This window comes from Lycium ferocissimum, chromosome 2, assembly GCF_029784015.1.
Source record: "Lycium ferocissimum isolate CSIRO_LF1 chromosome 2, AGI_CSIRO_Lferr_CH_V1, whole genome shotgun sequence".
NCBI lineage: Eukaryota > Viridiplantae > Streptophyta > Magnoliopsida > Solanales > Solanaceae > Lycium > Lycium ferocissimum.
This window is the reverse complement of record NC_081343.1, coordinates 42,746,431-42,764,065: the sequence shown is the minus strand read 5'-3', so window position 1 is coordinate 42,764,065 and position 17,635 is coordinate 42,746,431. Positions and strand designations below refer to the sequence as shown.

The 17,635-nt window shown below is 36.1% G+C and overlaps 1 protein-coding gene and 1 pseudogene across 2 annotated transcripts; both read left to right on the top strand.

Moving 5' to 3' along the window:
* The first annotated feature begins 62 nt into the window (after nucleotides 1–62).
* On the top strand, nucleotides 63–2,612 carry LOC132048073 (exocyst complex component EXO70C1-like; annotated as a pseudogene).
* A 2,660-nt stretch (nucleotides 2,613–5,272) lies between these two features.
* On the top strand, nucleotides 5,273–17,179 carry LOC132038371 (membrane-anchored ubiquitin-fold protein 3-like). 2 transcript variants are annotated; one of them, XM_059429056.1, is made up of 4 exons: nucleotides 5,273–5,446; nucleotides 5,701–5,853; nucleotides 9,698–9,868; nucleotides 16,867–17,179. In XM_059429056.1, the coding sequence occupies exons 2-4, from the start codon at nucleotides 5,724–5,726 to the stop codon at nucleotides 16,920–16,922; spliced, it is 357 nt and encodes a 118-aa protein (XP_059285039.1). In that variant the 5' UTR covers nucleotides 5,273–5,446; nucleotides 5,701–5,723; the 3' UTR covers nucleotides 16,923–17,179. The 2 variants fall into 2 exon arrangements, with proteins under 2 accessions (XP_059285039.1, XP_059285032.1); XM_059429049.1 differs by having other exon boundaries at nucleotides 5,437–5,567.
* The last annotated feature ends 456 nt before the right edge of the window (nucleotides 17,180–17,635 follow it).

Below are 17,635 nucleotides of genomic sequence, written 5' to 3'. Positions count from 1 at the left end.
GATGAGATAGTAAGGTCGTAAACATCGCCTATCTGTAATTCACACAACGACCATTTCAACTATCCAATCTGACAGATTATAGTAATCACCATGAACAATACAAGAAAAGTAATCACTTTCGTGAAAAGGAAAACGGCTATTCCCCTTTTACTTTGCATAAAAAGAAAAGTAATCACTTTTGTGAAAAGGATAAAAAAAGAAAGGTGTGTTCCCCTTTCACTTTGCACATATGATTTATGCCGAAGATTAATTACCTTAATCTTACAATCACTCCTATCACCTTTTCACTCTCCAGTATTTGTTCTTTCATGCCAGTTTTCCGAGTATACAAATTAAGATTGAAAACGTAATCAGGCTTTCATGGAAAATGAAATAGAACACCTAACTTTTGAAACATCATCAAATAACATTAATCCAGACTCCTCAGTACGTCGCAAATTAGATCAACCTAAAAATCCTTATTTGCCTGATGATCGTGATCAATATTCATCGACCACAGAGATCACTAAAGAACAATCAGAACAAGATGATGCAGGCAAGGCTGGTATCAATATCCAATTAAAAGATGATCTCAACGAGACGAAAATTGAAGAATCAGCTTCTTCTCTCTTGCCTCCTGATCTCCGCAGTGTCTCTGAAGAGATTGATCAATACCTCACCAAGTTATCCAACGAATCCCAGCCCCCCGATCACGTTCCTATTTGTGTGCAACAATTTGCTGATCTTGTTGAAGCCAAAATTGCAAATTATGACGATAGCCACGCGCCTATCAAATGGACCGAAGAAGGCGCCACTTCTTTTTTAGAGGCCGTGTTTCGAATTTCCAAGCTATATACCTCTCTCTGTAAATTCTCTTCAGAAACAGAATATGCATACTATATCAATCGTGTTGGTGGTGTTCTCCAACATGCAATGTCCTACATAGAGGAAGAATTCAAGTCCCTTCTCGACGATTCCAAGCTCATTAGCCCTGATTCAGATCACTTCATCAATGCGAAGCCTGAGCAATCTCCAGTACCGTCAACTAACAATCAAGATCATGCTGAACAGAGTTCCCTGCTTCCAGGGACGCCTGATATGGAAGAATATAAATTTCCAGGCTACTCTGAGGAAATCATAAAAAACCTGAATGGATTATCCAAAGCAATGATGGCTGGAAGCTATGAATCAGAATGTTGTCAAGCGTATCTCATAGCACGGAGGAAAATTTTGGAGGAAAGCTTGTATAAACTCGGGTTTGAAAAATATAGCATCGACGCTGTGCAAAAGATGCCGTGGGATTCATTGGAGACAGAGATCGTTGCTTGGATTAGAGCATTTAGACAATGCACTAATGTGCTCTTCTCCAGAGAACGTGAGCTCTCACATGCCGTATTTGGCAATCAGCAGCACCAATCAATTTCCGAGACCATCTTTGTTACCTTGTCTCGAGGTATGATGGTCCAGCTCCTTAATTTTTCAGAAGCTGTGTCCATGACAAAGCGCGCTGCAGAAAAACTCTTCAAGTTTCTCGATATATATGAAACCTTGCGAGATCGCCTTCTTCCACTCGTAGACAGTATAACATTTCCTGATGATTATGCAAACGAGCTTAAGGCTAAAGCATCCTTGATCCGGACCAGCCTTGGCGAGTCAATGGTTTGTATATTTTCGGAGCTTGAAAATTCAATCAACGCGGATGCGAACAAGAGTACTCCAGTTCCAGGTGGTGCTGTTCATCCATTAACTCGCTACATCATGAATTATCTAAAATACGCTTGCGAGTATATAGCCACATTAGAGCAAGTGTTCAGAGAACATCAAAAAATAGACACAAAGAAATTCACATAATGTTGATAATCAGACTAATTGCAACAACAATAACACTGAGCTATCGCCTTTCGCGAAGCAGATAATGAAGGTCATGGATCTATTGGATTCACATCTAGAGTCAAAATCAAGGCTATACAAAGATCCTGCATTAAGCTCAATTTTCATGATGAATAATGGTCGATACGTTTTGCAGAAAATTAAAGGATCACCGGAGATAAACGGTTTGATGGGTGATCAATGGTACAGAAAGCGATCTACGGATCTAAGACAATACCACAAGACGTACCAAAGAGAAACATGGGGCAAACTGTTGCACTGTTTGAACCAAGAAGGACTAAACGTAAACGGGAAGGTGAATAAGCCGAATTTAAAAGAGAGGTTCAAGAGCTTTAACGCTGTGTTTGATGAGATATATAAAGCGCAAAGCAATTGGGTAATTAGCGATGAACAACTGCAATCGGAGCTGAGGGTTTCCATATCAAACATGGTTGTACCAGCGTACAGGTCATTTTTGGGCAGGTATAGTCAAACCTTTTACCCTGGAAGGCAGACAGAAAAATATGTAAAGTACCAGCCTGAAGATATAGAAACGTCTATTGATGAGCTATTTGATGGAAATGCACCATCCATGGGGAGGAATAAGAAGTTGTAAGAAATTAGAGAGAAAGACAACCTTTGTCTGTTTTGGACAGTTGCGGCAGCAAGTTTACAGGAGCGGATCATAAGTTTAGTGTAAAATTGCTATAAATTGAAAATCTAAATCTAAAACTTTAAAATTACCATGTTTTCAATACTAAAAATCTTATAGGTTGAAGTTATAGATCTTAACTCCTAAATCGGCAGATGATTTTGGATTGAGGAGTAGTGGAAGCTGAATCTTTTCAATAAATTATTCATCATTTTCAGGTGGTAGAGTTCCAAGTTGTGGTGATATTACCTAGATACGTATAAACGTATATCCAATTGTTGTACTATTATAGACTGACAACTTATTTTGTTGACTGATGTTTCTTAGCAGTGGACTAGTGGTACAGCCTACAAAACAAACCTTTCTTTTGTATTTCCAATTGAGAAGCCCCTTGTCCTTTTTCATTTCATTTTTGAGGTATACAATCATCAGCTAAGGTTGTGTTGCGATAGGACAGAAATTGTTTTTCACCGAAAGTGTGTTTTTAAAAAAAAAAATGTTTTTTTCTAAAAGTGATTTTTTACCTGTGTTCTTAAAAAGTTTGGTAAGTAATTAGAAATATTGTCCCTAGAGCATTTATATATAATCTAAATCTAAACAAATACTATGAGTTGAGGATGGGTGATGGGGTGAAGGCGGGGGCGGTAGTGGCAGGCAAGGGTGGGCATGGAGGTGGTGGGGGTGTGGGGAGGCAATGAGACAATAAGTGTGGAATGCAGTTCAAGAAACTTCTTTTTCCAGCTCCCTCCAAAAAAATCGTTTTCTAATTTGGAGGAACTTACTAGTCAAAATATTTTCCCAAACATGAGAAAATTGCAAAATATCTTTTCTAAATATTTTCTTTCGTACCAATCATGCCCTAAATTTTTGCTTTTCCTTGCTAGCCATACTTTAATTGGTGCATGTATCTCATGCATGTATAAATGTACACTGGATGTTGAAGGAGCGAAATGATATTCCCCAACTCTCATAAAAATTGCTACTAAATTGGTAGTTTTTTTTAGAACTGGTACTGTGCTAGTAAATTGGCAATAATTAATAATATAAGGATTTAAGTTATATACACAAACAATATAAGGATCTTGGAGCGAAATGAAACTCCCCAACTCTCAAATTTATTCCCATGTTTCTTTTTTTCATATATAAATTCTTCCCAAACACACTCCTATTTTGCTACTCTTGTATCTTTGCTATTCATAAATACATTCACTTCTTATTTTTATCTTTTATAAAAAAAGAGAATGTGTCAAATTTGTCCCCGAACTATGCGAACTGGAACAAATTTGCTTTCCGTTAATAGTTGAAATATGCCGCAACATAGAAATAAGAAGTGAATGTATTTTATGAATAACAAAGAGACAAAGTAGCAAAATTGGAGAGTGGGTTTGGGAAGAACTTATACGAAGACATTATGTTGTAATTATTTTATGAAAGACAAATAGATTTTAAATTCACAATGTTATGCCATTATTTGTATCTCTAAATTTATAATACAGTATCTACTAATCTTATAAATTCTAAGTAATTAATAGTCTTATATTTTTTAGGGACAGACATAAATGGCCATCCAGTGAAACTATTGAGAATCATATGGCCCAAGAAGCTTAATAGACAGTTTTTAGCTTTTTAAAAATAATTTCATTTCGTAGCTTTTTTAAAACTAATTCCAGCATATATATAGAGTTGTATCATTGTTGTATAGCACATGTATAACTAAATTTATTATGCACTTAATATATACACTTTTTGTATAATATATATACACAATATATATATTTTTCTGTATAATTTGTGTATAATAAATGTATACTCAGTGTGTAATGTGTATGCACAGATTATATAGTTATTATACACTATTTACATACAGGCACGGATTATCGGAGAAAAAATGAAGACCGCTGGAAAAATTTATTTTGCCACATCTGTACCAAAGACCATAGATATGATGATTTCACGGCGTTTACATGAACTCCAACGAAAGCACATTCTTCGACGAAGCAGCAAAACCCAAGCGACACAGATTTGGCTGGAAGAGTTCAAAGATCCTGTCCTCTAGTGATTCACCTCGTACGTGAACTAGGGTTTCGGAGGGCTGTCTGTGGCCGATCATACAGAGTCGTCATCTGATTCCATCGAACGGTCTCTTCCTAAACTTTCCTCCTCCTCCTCCATACGCCCCCCCCCCCCAAACGCCGCTGTGTCATCACTTGCCGTCGACATTTTACTGAAAGCTTCGAGAAAACAAAGAAGAGAGACAACAACGCAACAAGTACCAAAATGGGAAAGAGAGAGTGAAATGGCTAGCTAATGACATTAATTTGCTTCTATAGTTCAATTCGGGTGTTTATGACTATTGGGGCTAAAGTTTATGTAATGTATAAAAGTCGTGTCCTTTTCCCTATATTTTAAGCCTAATAATTATTTAGTAGTATCTCAAGTCTCAACTAAAGGAAAAAGCCATTCGAGAGTGATATTTTCTTTTTCGACATTTACGTGACAAAATTTGTTTAGTATATTTCAGAAAGAATATCAATTTTATTTAGAAATGTTTTAAATTTATAATTTTCATTTTATTATAACTACATAAATATTTAAAGCTTATTTTAAACTATAATTTTTTTTTTAAAAAATGTCTCAACTTCATACGCAATTACTTAATGCAACTCTAATAAGGACCTTTTATAAATAAACCCGCATAAGGTAACTCTGAAAGTCACTGACAAGATTCTCAACGCGCAATCTCACTTTCCCAATTCCCATTTTTTTTTTTTTCCACCCACTTTCCCAACTCGGAAATCAGAAAATTGATTGAACACCACTTCCAAAAAAGGAAAAATAAAAATAAAAAATAAAAATCAGGCAGAACATACGGTACCATGTACATACATAGTCCTAGATACGTTACTGTCACATACATATAAAGATATATATCCTCGATACACTCGAGTTCAGTCCCATACTTTTTCTTTCTATTCTTAGGGTTCCCTTTTCCCTATTTTATCTGTATAATTAATTTGGTCCAAGCTGAGATTCAATGCAATCAACCATAATAATTTTCCAGATTTCTGTAATCCTTGCTCTTTAGACCACTGGTACACACACACACACACACACACACACACACACACACCTGTCATCTCTTTGTTCATATCTTTTTTACAGTGTTTTGAGCGTTAAATTTCGGTGCCTCTGCGATTTAGGGTGAAAAGGCTTGGGATTGCAAATGCCGGAGGAGGATTTGGTTGAAGTTAAGTTTCGTTTGTTCGATGGATCAGATGTTGGTCCATTTCGATGCTCACCGGCTTCAACTGTAGCTATGCTTAAAGAGAGAATTGTTGCTGAGTGGCCCAAAGGTTTGTTCAATTTACTTCTTTCATGCTTTTGGAGGTTGACATAGTATAATTAAGACCTTTTTCGTTGAGTTTTCTGATTGTTTGTTGAAGCTAGAAAACAGGGTTCCAAAGAGAAACGCTAGAATACGCGTAAATGATTAATCTAATGACACCCAACACCGTAACAATCAGTATTCAGTACCATCTCGGCCTCCATCCCGCCCTTGAGAACTATTGTTTGTCCCAAAAAACCCAAATAACTAGTACGTGTTTCTGGTGGGAGGTGACAGGTATTCCGTGGAATTAGTTGAGGTGTGCGCAAGCTTGCCCGACACCATGGTTATAAACAAGAAACCCAAATAACTGATGAAAGATTTTTTTTTTTTTTTTTCTGGCATTTTTTTTTTATAACTGTGGTGTCGGGGCTAGTTTGCGCACATCTCGACTAATTCCGCGGGATAACTCCCACCAGCAGCAGGTACTAGGTAAATCTATCCACCAAGGCTAGGACAGATGGAAAGAAATCATCTTGTGTTTTGTCTTTGTCTTTGCTGGGATTTGAACCTGAGACTTCATTGTTCTCAACCCACTTTATTGACTTTCTAGCGTTTTTAATTGTTGCTTTAGGTGATTTTGGTTCTTTTATGCAATTAAACAATGGATTTTTTTTTTTTTTTATATATATGAGATTTGATTGACAAGGCTAATATGAAAATAGCCTAAAGTTCACTTCAATTAGCTGCAATCTCGTAGCCATGTCAACTTTCTGATACCAAACCACAAGTGGATTGTAAAGAATGAGAACTATACCATGCAATGACAATAAATTTATTAATCTATGCTTTAATTCTTGTTTGAATGAACATCAGTTGATCGTTGTGGAGACTCTGAAGTTAGACATACAAAGCATTATGTGGAAGACCTTTTAGACAATTGTAGGTTTCTGCTGAGCACCATTGCTCTTGAATCAGTTTTCTTTTCTATTTTGGTTTCACATTATGATGCATGGTTAATTCATCTAGTTCATTGTTCCTATAGTGGCAGTATGTCCCAGGGCATGAACAATACCCCAATAGTACTGTAGCTTCATCTTCAGGAAAAGAAAAGGAGAGAGTTGAAGAGAGAATATTCTTCTCTAGTTTAGGATCCTAAGAGAAAGTTCTTGTATTTATTTGGTCACAGACCTTTTCAATTTCTCAATTGTTGCGAAGTCTCTCCAACAAAGATGAGACTTTCACGGAAAAAGACTCTCCTATCGCTCTATATTTTCATATCTTCCGGTCATCTACTAGCAGATTAATCTGAATTAACCCGTGCGAAAAGGCATGTTAAGGAGCTCGTGCCTGCATTGAGATGCTCCTGTACTATATCAAACAAATTGAATTGGGTCAACAAATGTGTCGAGATGCTAAATAATATGGGGAATGAGTTGCATGCTTTATAAGAACTGTTGAGAATATCGCTAATTAACCTTGTAGGATCATCATGATTGGAAGATGAATAAATCATTTTGCTAGTATAATTTTTCATCTTTCTTTATAAACCAATGTTCAATTTCATGCAACTTTACAAATTACTACTAACACTATAATGATTTATACACATGATATGTTAAGTAAGTCAAGGTTTAAATGTTCTACTTCTGATGATATTTAATCCATCACATCCCTAGCCACACATATCCTCATCTACTTTAAAGGAAAATAACAACATACTAGTGACTGCATTATCCGGATTTCCTTTTACTAGTAGTATTGTGTGGGTAAACTAGAAAGGACTGCCAACTCATTGTCTTTTCTCAGCGAAAATGTCAATGTAAAACATGTTTACTTGAATTTAGGTTGAGTACATGTGATGTAAGGTTGAGGACCCTGATTAGTCAATCGACAATATGCTTTTGCGTTCAATGTGAATAGAAGATTCTCTAAACTCATGATTTCAGAATCAAATTATTCGCTCAGGTTTCATTTATTTGGGGATTCCAGACCCCACGTTGTGGGATTCCACTGGGTGGTTGTTGTTGTTGTTTCATTTATTTGGGGCTCATAGTTGTCAAATTAAGATAGTAGAATGTGTAGGTGGCATGAATCAAGCCTTTGGTTTTATCAAAGGAAAAAAATAAGGAGAGCAAAAATTTGAGCTCATTAACGTATGATTTGAGAATCCAAGTCAATAAGGAAATCAGTCAATGTACTTCAACTATGCTTTTTAGAACAATTGTGAGACTAATAGGGTTGCATGAGATTGAATGCTGTGCCTATTTCCAGGATGAACGCCGTAGAAATACAAATATTAAGATGGATGTGGGGTATACAAGGTTTTATAAGATTAAAGTAATCACATCTGAAGTGCAACACGTCAACATTTATATTAAGATGACTGTACGGGTATGCAGGACTAGAAAAGAACAAAAATAATCAAATCAGGCCCACCATATCCCCAAGATGAATCCATGCAAACATTAAGTTGAGTGTGTGGTCATACAAAATTAGACACTGTTATTGATGATCTTATCTAACAGTAGGTGCAAGCAGCATAGATAGTAAAATAAGAGAAAATTGCTTGAGATGATTTCACCTAGTGTTGAGTGTTCTCGTGAGGCACACTTTAAGTCCTGAAGCTAGGTGAAGCTGAGGTTGTGCACTTTGCCTCACTTAAGTGGCACTTTAATGCAGGCACCCATGAGCTTTGTCTTTAAGAGGGTAACACTAGACTATGCCCCCGTTTGGCCATAAGAATTATTCACTTTATTCCGGAATTTTTTTTCACTTTTTTCCGAAATCAGCGTTTGGCCATGAGAATTCCGAATACAACTTGAAGTTGTATTCCGGAATACCAAAAACTCAAAAAACTTGTTTTTCAATTTTTTTTTACTTTTTTCACTTTTTTACAGCTACATTTCACCAAAAACTACAATTTCAAAAACTATGGCCAAATACAACTCCAACTCCAACTCCAAAATTCCAAAAAAAAAAAGTGATTTTTTTTTTGGTATCTATGGACAAACGGGGCCTATATATATAGTTGTCAAAGTGAATATTAATTTTACAATGTTATAGAAGGATCTTTTAGTGATTTACAACAACTTAGATTAGTAAACTAGTCTGTGAACATTTAAAACTGCATCTACATCTAATAAATCAGAAATCTAGAGTGAGTTTTGAATTACCACTAAGGGATGTGGTGGAATGGATGTGAATTGATTGAGCCCCGGGAATGGAGAAATCTCTGGTAGGGAGTGGATTCCCCTTAATGGACCTTATGTGGCGCGAATCTGGATTAGTCAGACAGTTGGATTCCAAATAGCGAATAACACATGGTTAACCCCCAAAAAATGATTTTTGCGTTTGATTGACATGATTTACTTTGTATATTTCATTTAATTTTAATTTCAGTAGTTTCTTTGTCCCGATAATCATTTGAGTTTTTAGATGACCCCAATTGACTTTGAGTTTGAAGCATAGCTGATATTTTTTTTTTTTTAAGAAGAGCTTTAGTTCAGTATTCAAGTCCCCACAAAAATAGGACCAAAATTCAAGCCCAGTTTTTGAAAACCCAACCCTCACTGGACGACTGAATAATTGATCAGTAAAAAAATTTCAGTTGAGGTTATCATTACCTATCCTCCCCAAAAAAAGAATTTTGATTGAGGTGAATTGGTTATGACCTGCAATTTGGTTAACCCTATTCGCTTCATGCCATGCATGTAAGTGTATTGATATCTCAATTCTTTACATCCTTCAATGTTTGGCAAATTTCATTCTATAAACTTTCTATGATATATTCAGGAGAATGGCAAAAGGTGTTTTCGTTTTCTGTCTGACCTCTGTTTTGCTGAGATTTTGTTGTCATGCTCTCTTGGCAGATAAAAAAATTGCACCCAAGGCGGCAAATGATGTAAAGTTGATAAGTGCTGGGAAAATTTTGGAAAACAACAAGACTGTTGGTCAATGTAAAACGCCTTTCGGCGAGCTACCTAATGGTGTGATTACCATGCATGCTGTTGTACAGCCATCAGTAGGTAAATCAAAATCAGGTGGGTTCCTCTTTACTTGATTTGTGGACAATATGCACTGGTTTTCCCCTTTTTATAATGTATTTGTTTTTGAGGATATTGGTGATTCTGTTATGTAACCTAATCACATTTTTGTGTTCAGAAGAAAACAAGGAAAAACATCTTCTTCATCTCCTTTTTAGTATCTTAGTTGGCATGCAATATAGTTAGTTGTACGTACCTTATAAAATGTCTATGGTACTTGCCAAAAGTTTCAGATGATAGCAATTGTTCCTGCTTGGATAGAAACATTTTCAAAGATATATGGTCTTAGTTGCAGTCTTCACATGGTATACTGAATATTTAGCTTTTGGAACGGCTAATATGAAGTTAGAACGTTGTCTCAACCATCACAAATAAGATAGTAATTAACTCGTTAAGTGATGGAGACTCAATTACTGTACTTTAACGTGTAAGCTTGCATGACATCTTTTCATTTTAGAGAAGAGATCAAATGGGATTACTACAAATTCAACTGCATATTTATAAGTGATGCAGGTTGCTTGACCTGAAGATCTAGTTGAAAACCTAAACGTAGCTTAGTCATACAGTATAGGGTTTTATATGCCTTCAAATTTGACTGATCCATAATCCACATATGCAAGAGTTGCTGCAAACCAAATTACGAAACCTATTTTAAGTTAAACACAACTAGGCCAATCTCCTACTGAATATTAAGTATGGTTACTTATCATGACACAGTTGTAATTAATATGTGCTTAATTAAGTCTAATTTCACCTAATTTAATAAAGACTGCATTTATAACACATTACTCCGTCCTTTCAATTTAAGTGTCTTAGTTTGATTAGATGCTGTCCACGCGGGGCTCAAGAAGTGAAGGGCACACTTCTTTGAAATGTAGCACTCACTTCTTTGAAATGAAGCGCACAATTTAAGTATTTTATGAATTTATTACTATAATAATCAAATACATTTAAAATAACTAATTTAAGTATCAAATATACAATAATGTCAAAATAAAATCCAACTCCTCAATGTTGAATTTAAAGAACCAATCGCTTCTCGTTGGGATCACTTTGCATGTCATTATTTGAAATTCACACTTCTCTAACGTGCATGGCTTCAACTATGAAGCGATGACCTTATACTTCGCATCGCTTCGTCACTTTAAGCGACCAAGCGATGGCTTTAATAAACACGTAGTTGTTATCCCTAATAGCGGCAAGCGGGATAGTTAGGTATGTTGAGCCAAGCACAAATTTCTTTCCTGAGCTAACTCAAGCTTAATTCTTGACGAAGCTGATTATTGATCTTTGGTGAGTAAAAACTTTTCAGTTATTGTTAACTTCTTAAAATTTAGGGAATGAAGGATGGAATTTTCCAAATATTTTTCTGATTAAATTAGCTCAATTCTTGCTCTTTTTCGAGGAGTTACAGAAACTCATGGCAGTAATTTTCTTTTTGAAAATCTCTATTAGCAAAAAGAATTGCTAGATCTTGAAGAAAAACAATAACTCATCAGTTGCTTTTGGACAGTATTACCTCAAAAACCCCCTAAAATGACATTTTATGGTCTTTCCATTTTAGGATTGCAAGAATCTACTTCTCCCAAATTTATGTAACAGTTTTCATTTTGGAACTCTCATAAATGCTTGTGAGCCTCGAGATAAAATTTAACTGTATGCTTTTGTTTTATTGATGATGTTAGTTGGAACATGTTAATGATGCTGAATAAGTTCTGCAGATGTTAGAAGCCCTTCAGAATTAGATGGAATATATTCTTCATATCTTTTGATTTCTAGAAACAGTGTAAAGATGTAACAACACATCCTCTGTGCTAGTTATTAATAAATTTACTTCACTTCCAAAAAAAAAAAAAAAAAACTCTCTTCAATGTTGGTTACACTTATTGCACAGGAGCAGACCTTGCGCGCACCCGAAGGGTAGCGGCTGCGGGTTCCCTTGTCATAAACAAAAGTTGGTTACACTTCTATAAACAATAATATTCTACATGCTTATTTTAAAAGAAACACTCTATTCTATACACTCTTCATGTTGGTGATATGTTGTATACTCATTTATTATCTTAAATACCATCATTAGACATTTTCATTATGGAATTAACTTTTGAATAATGACTTTGATGTTTTTTCTCTCTTAGATACATAGGTATAGTTGATTTGTTAAATTCTAAGCCTAGTTTTCACATGAAATGGGGCATAAAATGGGACAGGATGAGTATTAATGTGTGAAACATGTTTGGCATTGTTAACTCTTCTAGTTTGGGATAACAACTATTCAAGTTTTAGTATCAATGCCAAATGCTTTTGGATGGATAGTGAAATAGGGGGATAAATCCTTTTTTTCTCCTTTATATTGAATGTAGTCAATCACCTTGAGGTCATGAGAACAATGAGTCATAGAGATGTGAGAAGTTTTGCTTTTGCTATAGACTGACCGTCCTGCTATCCAATTTTTGTGAAGACATATCGTAAATTTCTGAGTATTCTTTTCTTGCTTTTGTTCCAACTTCCAAGTTATTGGCTGGTTTATAACTAGTCCGGTGAATTCCAAATTTCTTGTGGGGGTTCTCTCCATTTGTTTGGCTGCTTGGGAGGGGCATGAAGGAGTAGTGAGTGCAGAGTTCTAGCCAGTACTCGACTGCTAAGTCGTGCTAGACGTGAGAGTTGGGATTTATTGGCATGGTAAACGAGACTTCTAGCATGTTTGGGTGAGCTGTCGAACTCAACTTATTTTAAGTACATATCAAAAGTGCCTTTTTAAAAAGTGCTTTTGGCTAAATCTTTTGAGAAGTGCTTTTGTTAGTCATTTGTAGTTGGCCAATTTTTCAAGAAGTTTTTTGAAGTGTCAAATGAAGAGAGAGAAAGTTAATACTACTACTACTTTTGATTTGGTAAATATGAACTTTTGAAAGAGTAAATGAGAGTAGTGAGTTTGGCTAAATCATTTAAGAAGCCAAAAGTCTTGACTTAAAAAAAGTCAAAAGCATTTATTTTGAAAGGAGCTACTTTTTTCAGCTTCTGCGTAAAAGCTTAAGAGTGGCGGAGCTACTTTTTTCAGCTTCCCTGTAAAAGCTTAAGAGTGGCTTCTGCTACTACTCAAAAGCACTTATTTCTTCACCAAAAGCTTGACCAAACACCTTCATTCTCTAGAATAAGTATTTAAAAAGAACATTTTTGGCCTTTCAAAAGATTGACCAAACAGGCTAATCGTCCTGTTTATTCCCCTTCATCTCATAAGCAGTTTCAATTTCTTCTTCTCCCTCCATTTTCCGTCCTTCTATTTTTGAGGCTTCTTACTGTTTCATAATGGGTGAGGATATTCTGCCTTAGTAGACACATGCAATAGATAAGAGAATACTAAAGCAGTTTCAATTTTTTCATCTCTTTCTTCTTCATTTTCCATCCTTTCTTCTGTTGTTTGAGGCTTCTTTCTGTTTCATAGTAATAATGAGCGAGGATATTCTGCCTTAGTAGACACATGCAATAGATAAGAGACTACTAAAACACCGAGCTTTAAAATTGAGAAAAGTTAACCTTTTTAGAGAGAGAGAAGAATGCCCTTGACAAAGAGTTGCGGGAGTACATCGGCTGTGAACTGAAGCCAGCAAACATGTAGATTCCAGAGAGGAACATAGACAAGAATGATGTAATAACAACAGGGAATGCCTAATTAGTGAGTGATGACTATTGAATAGTTTGTTTGTATTTTACTTAACAAAAGATTAGGAAGCCTAGTGATGAATTAGTGTATTTTATTTCTCAGATTACCATTTACCACCATCATGTGGGCAATGGTATTAAAGAGAGTGAAGTTAAAGGTGTATTAAGGGATCAACATGAATGTACACTACGCTGGAGCTAACTACTACTACGAATGAAGCACATAGATAAATGACCTTCGTTATACATGGTTTATGGTGTCAAAAGATCTTTATGTTTCTCGTTCTTGTTACTTCCAACGAGGCAAGTCTGTTGGTTGTTTGTGGTCGGCCTGTTTGCTGAATTTTCTGAAGATCTAAATGTGCTTTGACCTTTCTTGTTGAAGTGCGCATGCTTATATGTACATGTCAAGGGGCTTAATGTGAATCTTATGTCAGTGAGATTTTTGTATTTGAAGATACTCTTGAGTTCAGTGTTCAGGAAAGCGGGCCCAAGCGGTGAAGCGAAGCGTGGGTCTAGCTCTTCAGATAACTGAAGCGAGAGAGGTGAACAGAAGCGGGCCCTTCAACCCCTGAAGCTGAAGCGAAGGAAGCGGATGAAGCGAGCGAAGCGTACGCTTTGACTCTTTTTAGAAGGAAAAGACACAGATTAGGGTTATTTGGTGCGACTTCTTCAGCGACACAGACTAGGGCTCTTCTCTTCTTCAAATATGTCTTCTCTTCTTCTTCTTCTTCTTCTTCTTCTTATGCTTCTTTTCTTCTCCTCTTCTCTTCGTGATTGCTCACTGGTGGGGAGGTGCTGGCCATTTTTTTTTTTCCCCATTCTTGATCGCAGATGCTGGAGTCGCTGGTAGGGGCTCTGTTTGTTTTGCTTCCTCTGTTTTTTTTTCCAGTTGGAGAATGGAGACAGTAACTGGATTGTTCCTCTTTTTTTTTTTTTTTTTTTTTTTACCATTATTTCTTTCTTTGCTTGCTTTTAGTTTTGAGAAAATACATCATTTGACCCTTGAACTTGGCACGAAAACTCAGTTTAGCAACTAAACTTAACTTGTATTTATTTACCCCCCTTAACAACTTTCATCTCAATTATTTACCACCCTGAGAAAATAATACCACTCTCACAATGGGAGGTGTATTACACTCGCGCCACGTCATTGCCACATCGTTGCCACGTCATTGCCATGTCAAAAATTACTAACCCTTCATTTTTTGTTTTTCTTTTATTATTTTTTCTCTTTCTTCTTCTTTCTCCTCAACACCCCCCCCCCCCCCCCCCCCCCCCCACACCTCCGCTGTCGCCGCCAACCAAAATAACCAATACTAAAAAATTACCAACCCTTCATTTTTTATTTTTCTCTTCCTTCTTCTTTCTCCTCATCCTACCATAAACACCCATAAGAACAACACCCACCACCACCACCATCAAAAGTGACCACTATTTGGCAAATCCAGTTTAAAAATGGGTCCCTCCAGATTAAACCAAAAACCTTATTTTTCACTGCAAGAATTTCAACTAATAACTTACTAAACAAAATCTCCAAAAGAAAATTCCAAATAAACCAGATCATGCTCTTCCAATGCTAATTAAGCAAAAAGTTGAAAAATACTAAAAAGCAAAATAATCAGACCTTATTGAACCAGGGATCATGAAGAATATCAGCACCACGTTTGTGAACAATAGATGGACCCCCACAGCCCCTCCCCCACCATTTCGTCTTCTTCACAACCCCCACCCCACTCCACAGCCCCGCCCCCACCACCTTCCTCCTTCTTCTTCACAAATTCCTCTTTCTCTCTATATTCTCATCATTCTTTTTTTACCATTTTCACCATTTTTTGGTTTCTTGATTTTGATTTTTGTTTTCTTTCAAAAATAAAGTTATGGAATAATGATTATGGAAAAAATGGGGTTGCTAATAATAATAATAATGCCAACAATGACAACCAAAATAACCAATTTGGACGATTTTGAGAAGGAATGGGATGAAATTTGGTGGGGTGATGGTGGTGGTGGTGGTGGGTGTGGGTTAAAGATGTGGGTGTTGTTCTTATGGGTGGTTATGGTAGGATGACAAGAAAGAAGAAGAAAGAGAAAAATAAAAAATGAAGGGTGAAGAAGATGGTGGTGGGGGTGGGGTTGTGGGGTGAAGAAGAGGGGGCGGGGCGGGGCTGTGGGGTGGCGTGGGGTGGGGTGGAGAGAAAAGATAATTAATTATTTTTATTTTATTTTTTAATTATATAATATATATATATATCAGCGGGCCCACCTTTTTATATTTTTCACTCTCTTAATTTTTTTTTTACTTTTTTTTTTTGCCACGTCAGCTCTCAGGGTGGTAAATAATTGGGATGAAAGTTGTTAAGGGGGGTAAATAAATACAAGTTAAGTTTAGTTGCTAAACTGAGTTTTCGTGCCAAATGATGTCTTTTCTCTTTAGTTTTTCCATTTTATTAATTTAACTGTATTAGTATCAGTAACTGGCAGTTCATTAGTTAGACAGTGCAGTTTTTAGTCTTTCTTTCTTTCTGGATTTTAGACAGTGCATTAGTTACATTTTTCCCGATTTTTATTTATTAAGCAATTCATTAGGTAGTTTTTCTGATTTTTATTTATTAAGTTCATTAGGTAGTTTTTCTATTTGCTTACATATAAATTCTTTGTGCAAGGTTTTTTTTTTTAATAATGGCGCTTCACTTCAATGAAGTGGTCGCTTCGCTTAAAGCATGAAGCGGGGCCTTGTCGCTTTTTTCTGCTTCGCGCTTTCCTGAACACTGATTGAGTTAGCCATTTCATTAATCCTCCAGTAATGTTTGGCGGATGTCTATTTTCGTCTATTGCTGAAGTTGTGGTATTCAGGAAAAAACTTGTCTCTTGTAAATGTGAGCTTTCATTAAATGTACTTAAATAAGATTCGCATTCCTGTCACCAAAAAAAAAAAAAAAAAAGATTCACACCTTTTGATCTTGATATTACCCCACTTTGTTCTAATGCTGATTTGAGGATTAGATACGCAGGACCAGGCCTGGCCTGCCACACCCTCAACCCCTAGCCATGCGTCTTGTAGAATTTATTTATTTGCAGATATGTATAATCCAATCCTGTGTCTCTACGAGTATCTTCAGTCAGGGTTGTGGTGTTAAAGAGTTCATTTTGTGGTGGAGTTTGTAGAGAATCATCTTTTTGTAGATTCTTTACCTTTTGGTATACCCCTTGTATGCAGCCAGCTTTTTGGCCATGTTTATGAATGAAAATATATTTACTTGATTAAAAAAAAAAAAAAAGAATTCACTGTGTGCCCCTTTTTTTAGCTGCTGAAACTTGGCTTTATGTTGCAGAAAAGAAGATTGACGAGACTCAAAAGAAAAGCGTCTGCGCATGTGCCATATTGTGAGATTGCAAGTGATTCAGTTTAACCTTGTGGATTCTTCAATTCAGGCCACCGCTGTGAAGTTCAGTTAAGAGAGCCAATAATTGGTGAACAGTGTGATAGCTCATTATTACCTTGTTTGTTGAATGACATTTCAGTGCAACAGGTTCTATTTATTTTCATGAATTTGGTAGGTGTACATTTGTAATTGCAGATTTCTTATACAAAAACACTGAGCTGGGTTGCACTCAGAAGGATTTTAGCGAGCTCTTGTTATTCTACTTTGGATCATTATTATTTTACTTAGATCGTGATGTCAAAAAGATGCATAAATCAAGAAGTCTGCTGGATTCACCGTTAGAAATGGGTGTGTTGCAGCTACATGCAATATTCCTTACTTTTAAATGGGAAGCTGCCCCTTTCTAACTGAAAATTCTTAATAGAAGCGTCTGCCGATTCTTGTCTGGTCACCAAAGCACAAAGCAGTAAATGTAAGGGCAGCCGATAAAATTTTTAGGGATAGGTTTGTGGGTATATCATTTTGCTCGTTGTCTATCCACCCAAATGTTTGGAACTGAAGCGTTAAGCGTAGTTATTATTGTCTATCCACCCAAATAGAAGCCGAAATAAGATGTGAACGATGCCAAGCCACTTTAATGAAAGATTTTTATCTAATACTACTTAGTAAATGCATCCTGGCAAAAGTGGTTATGGAACTCGACATCATTTATTGGGAA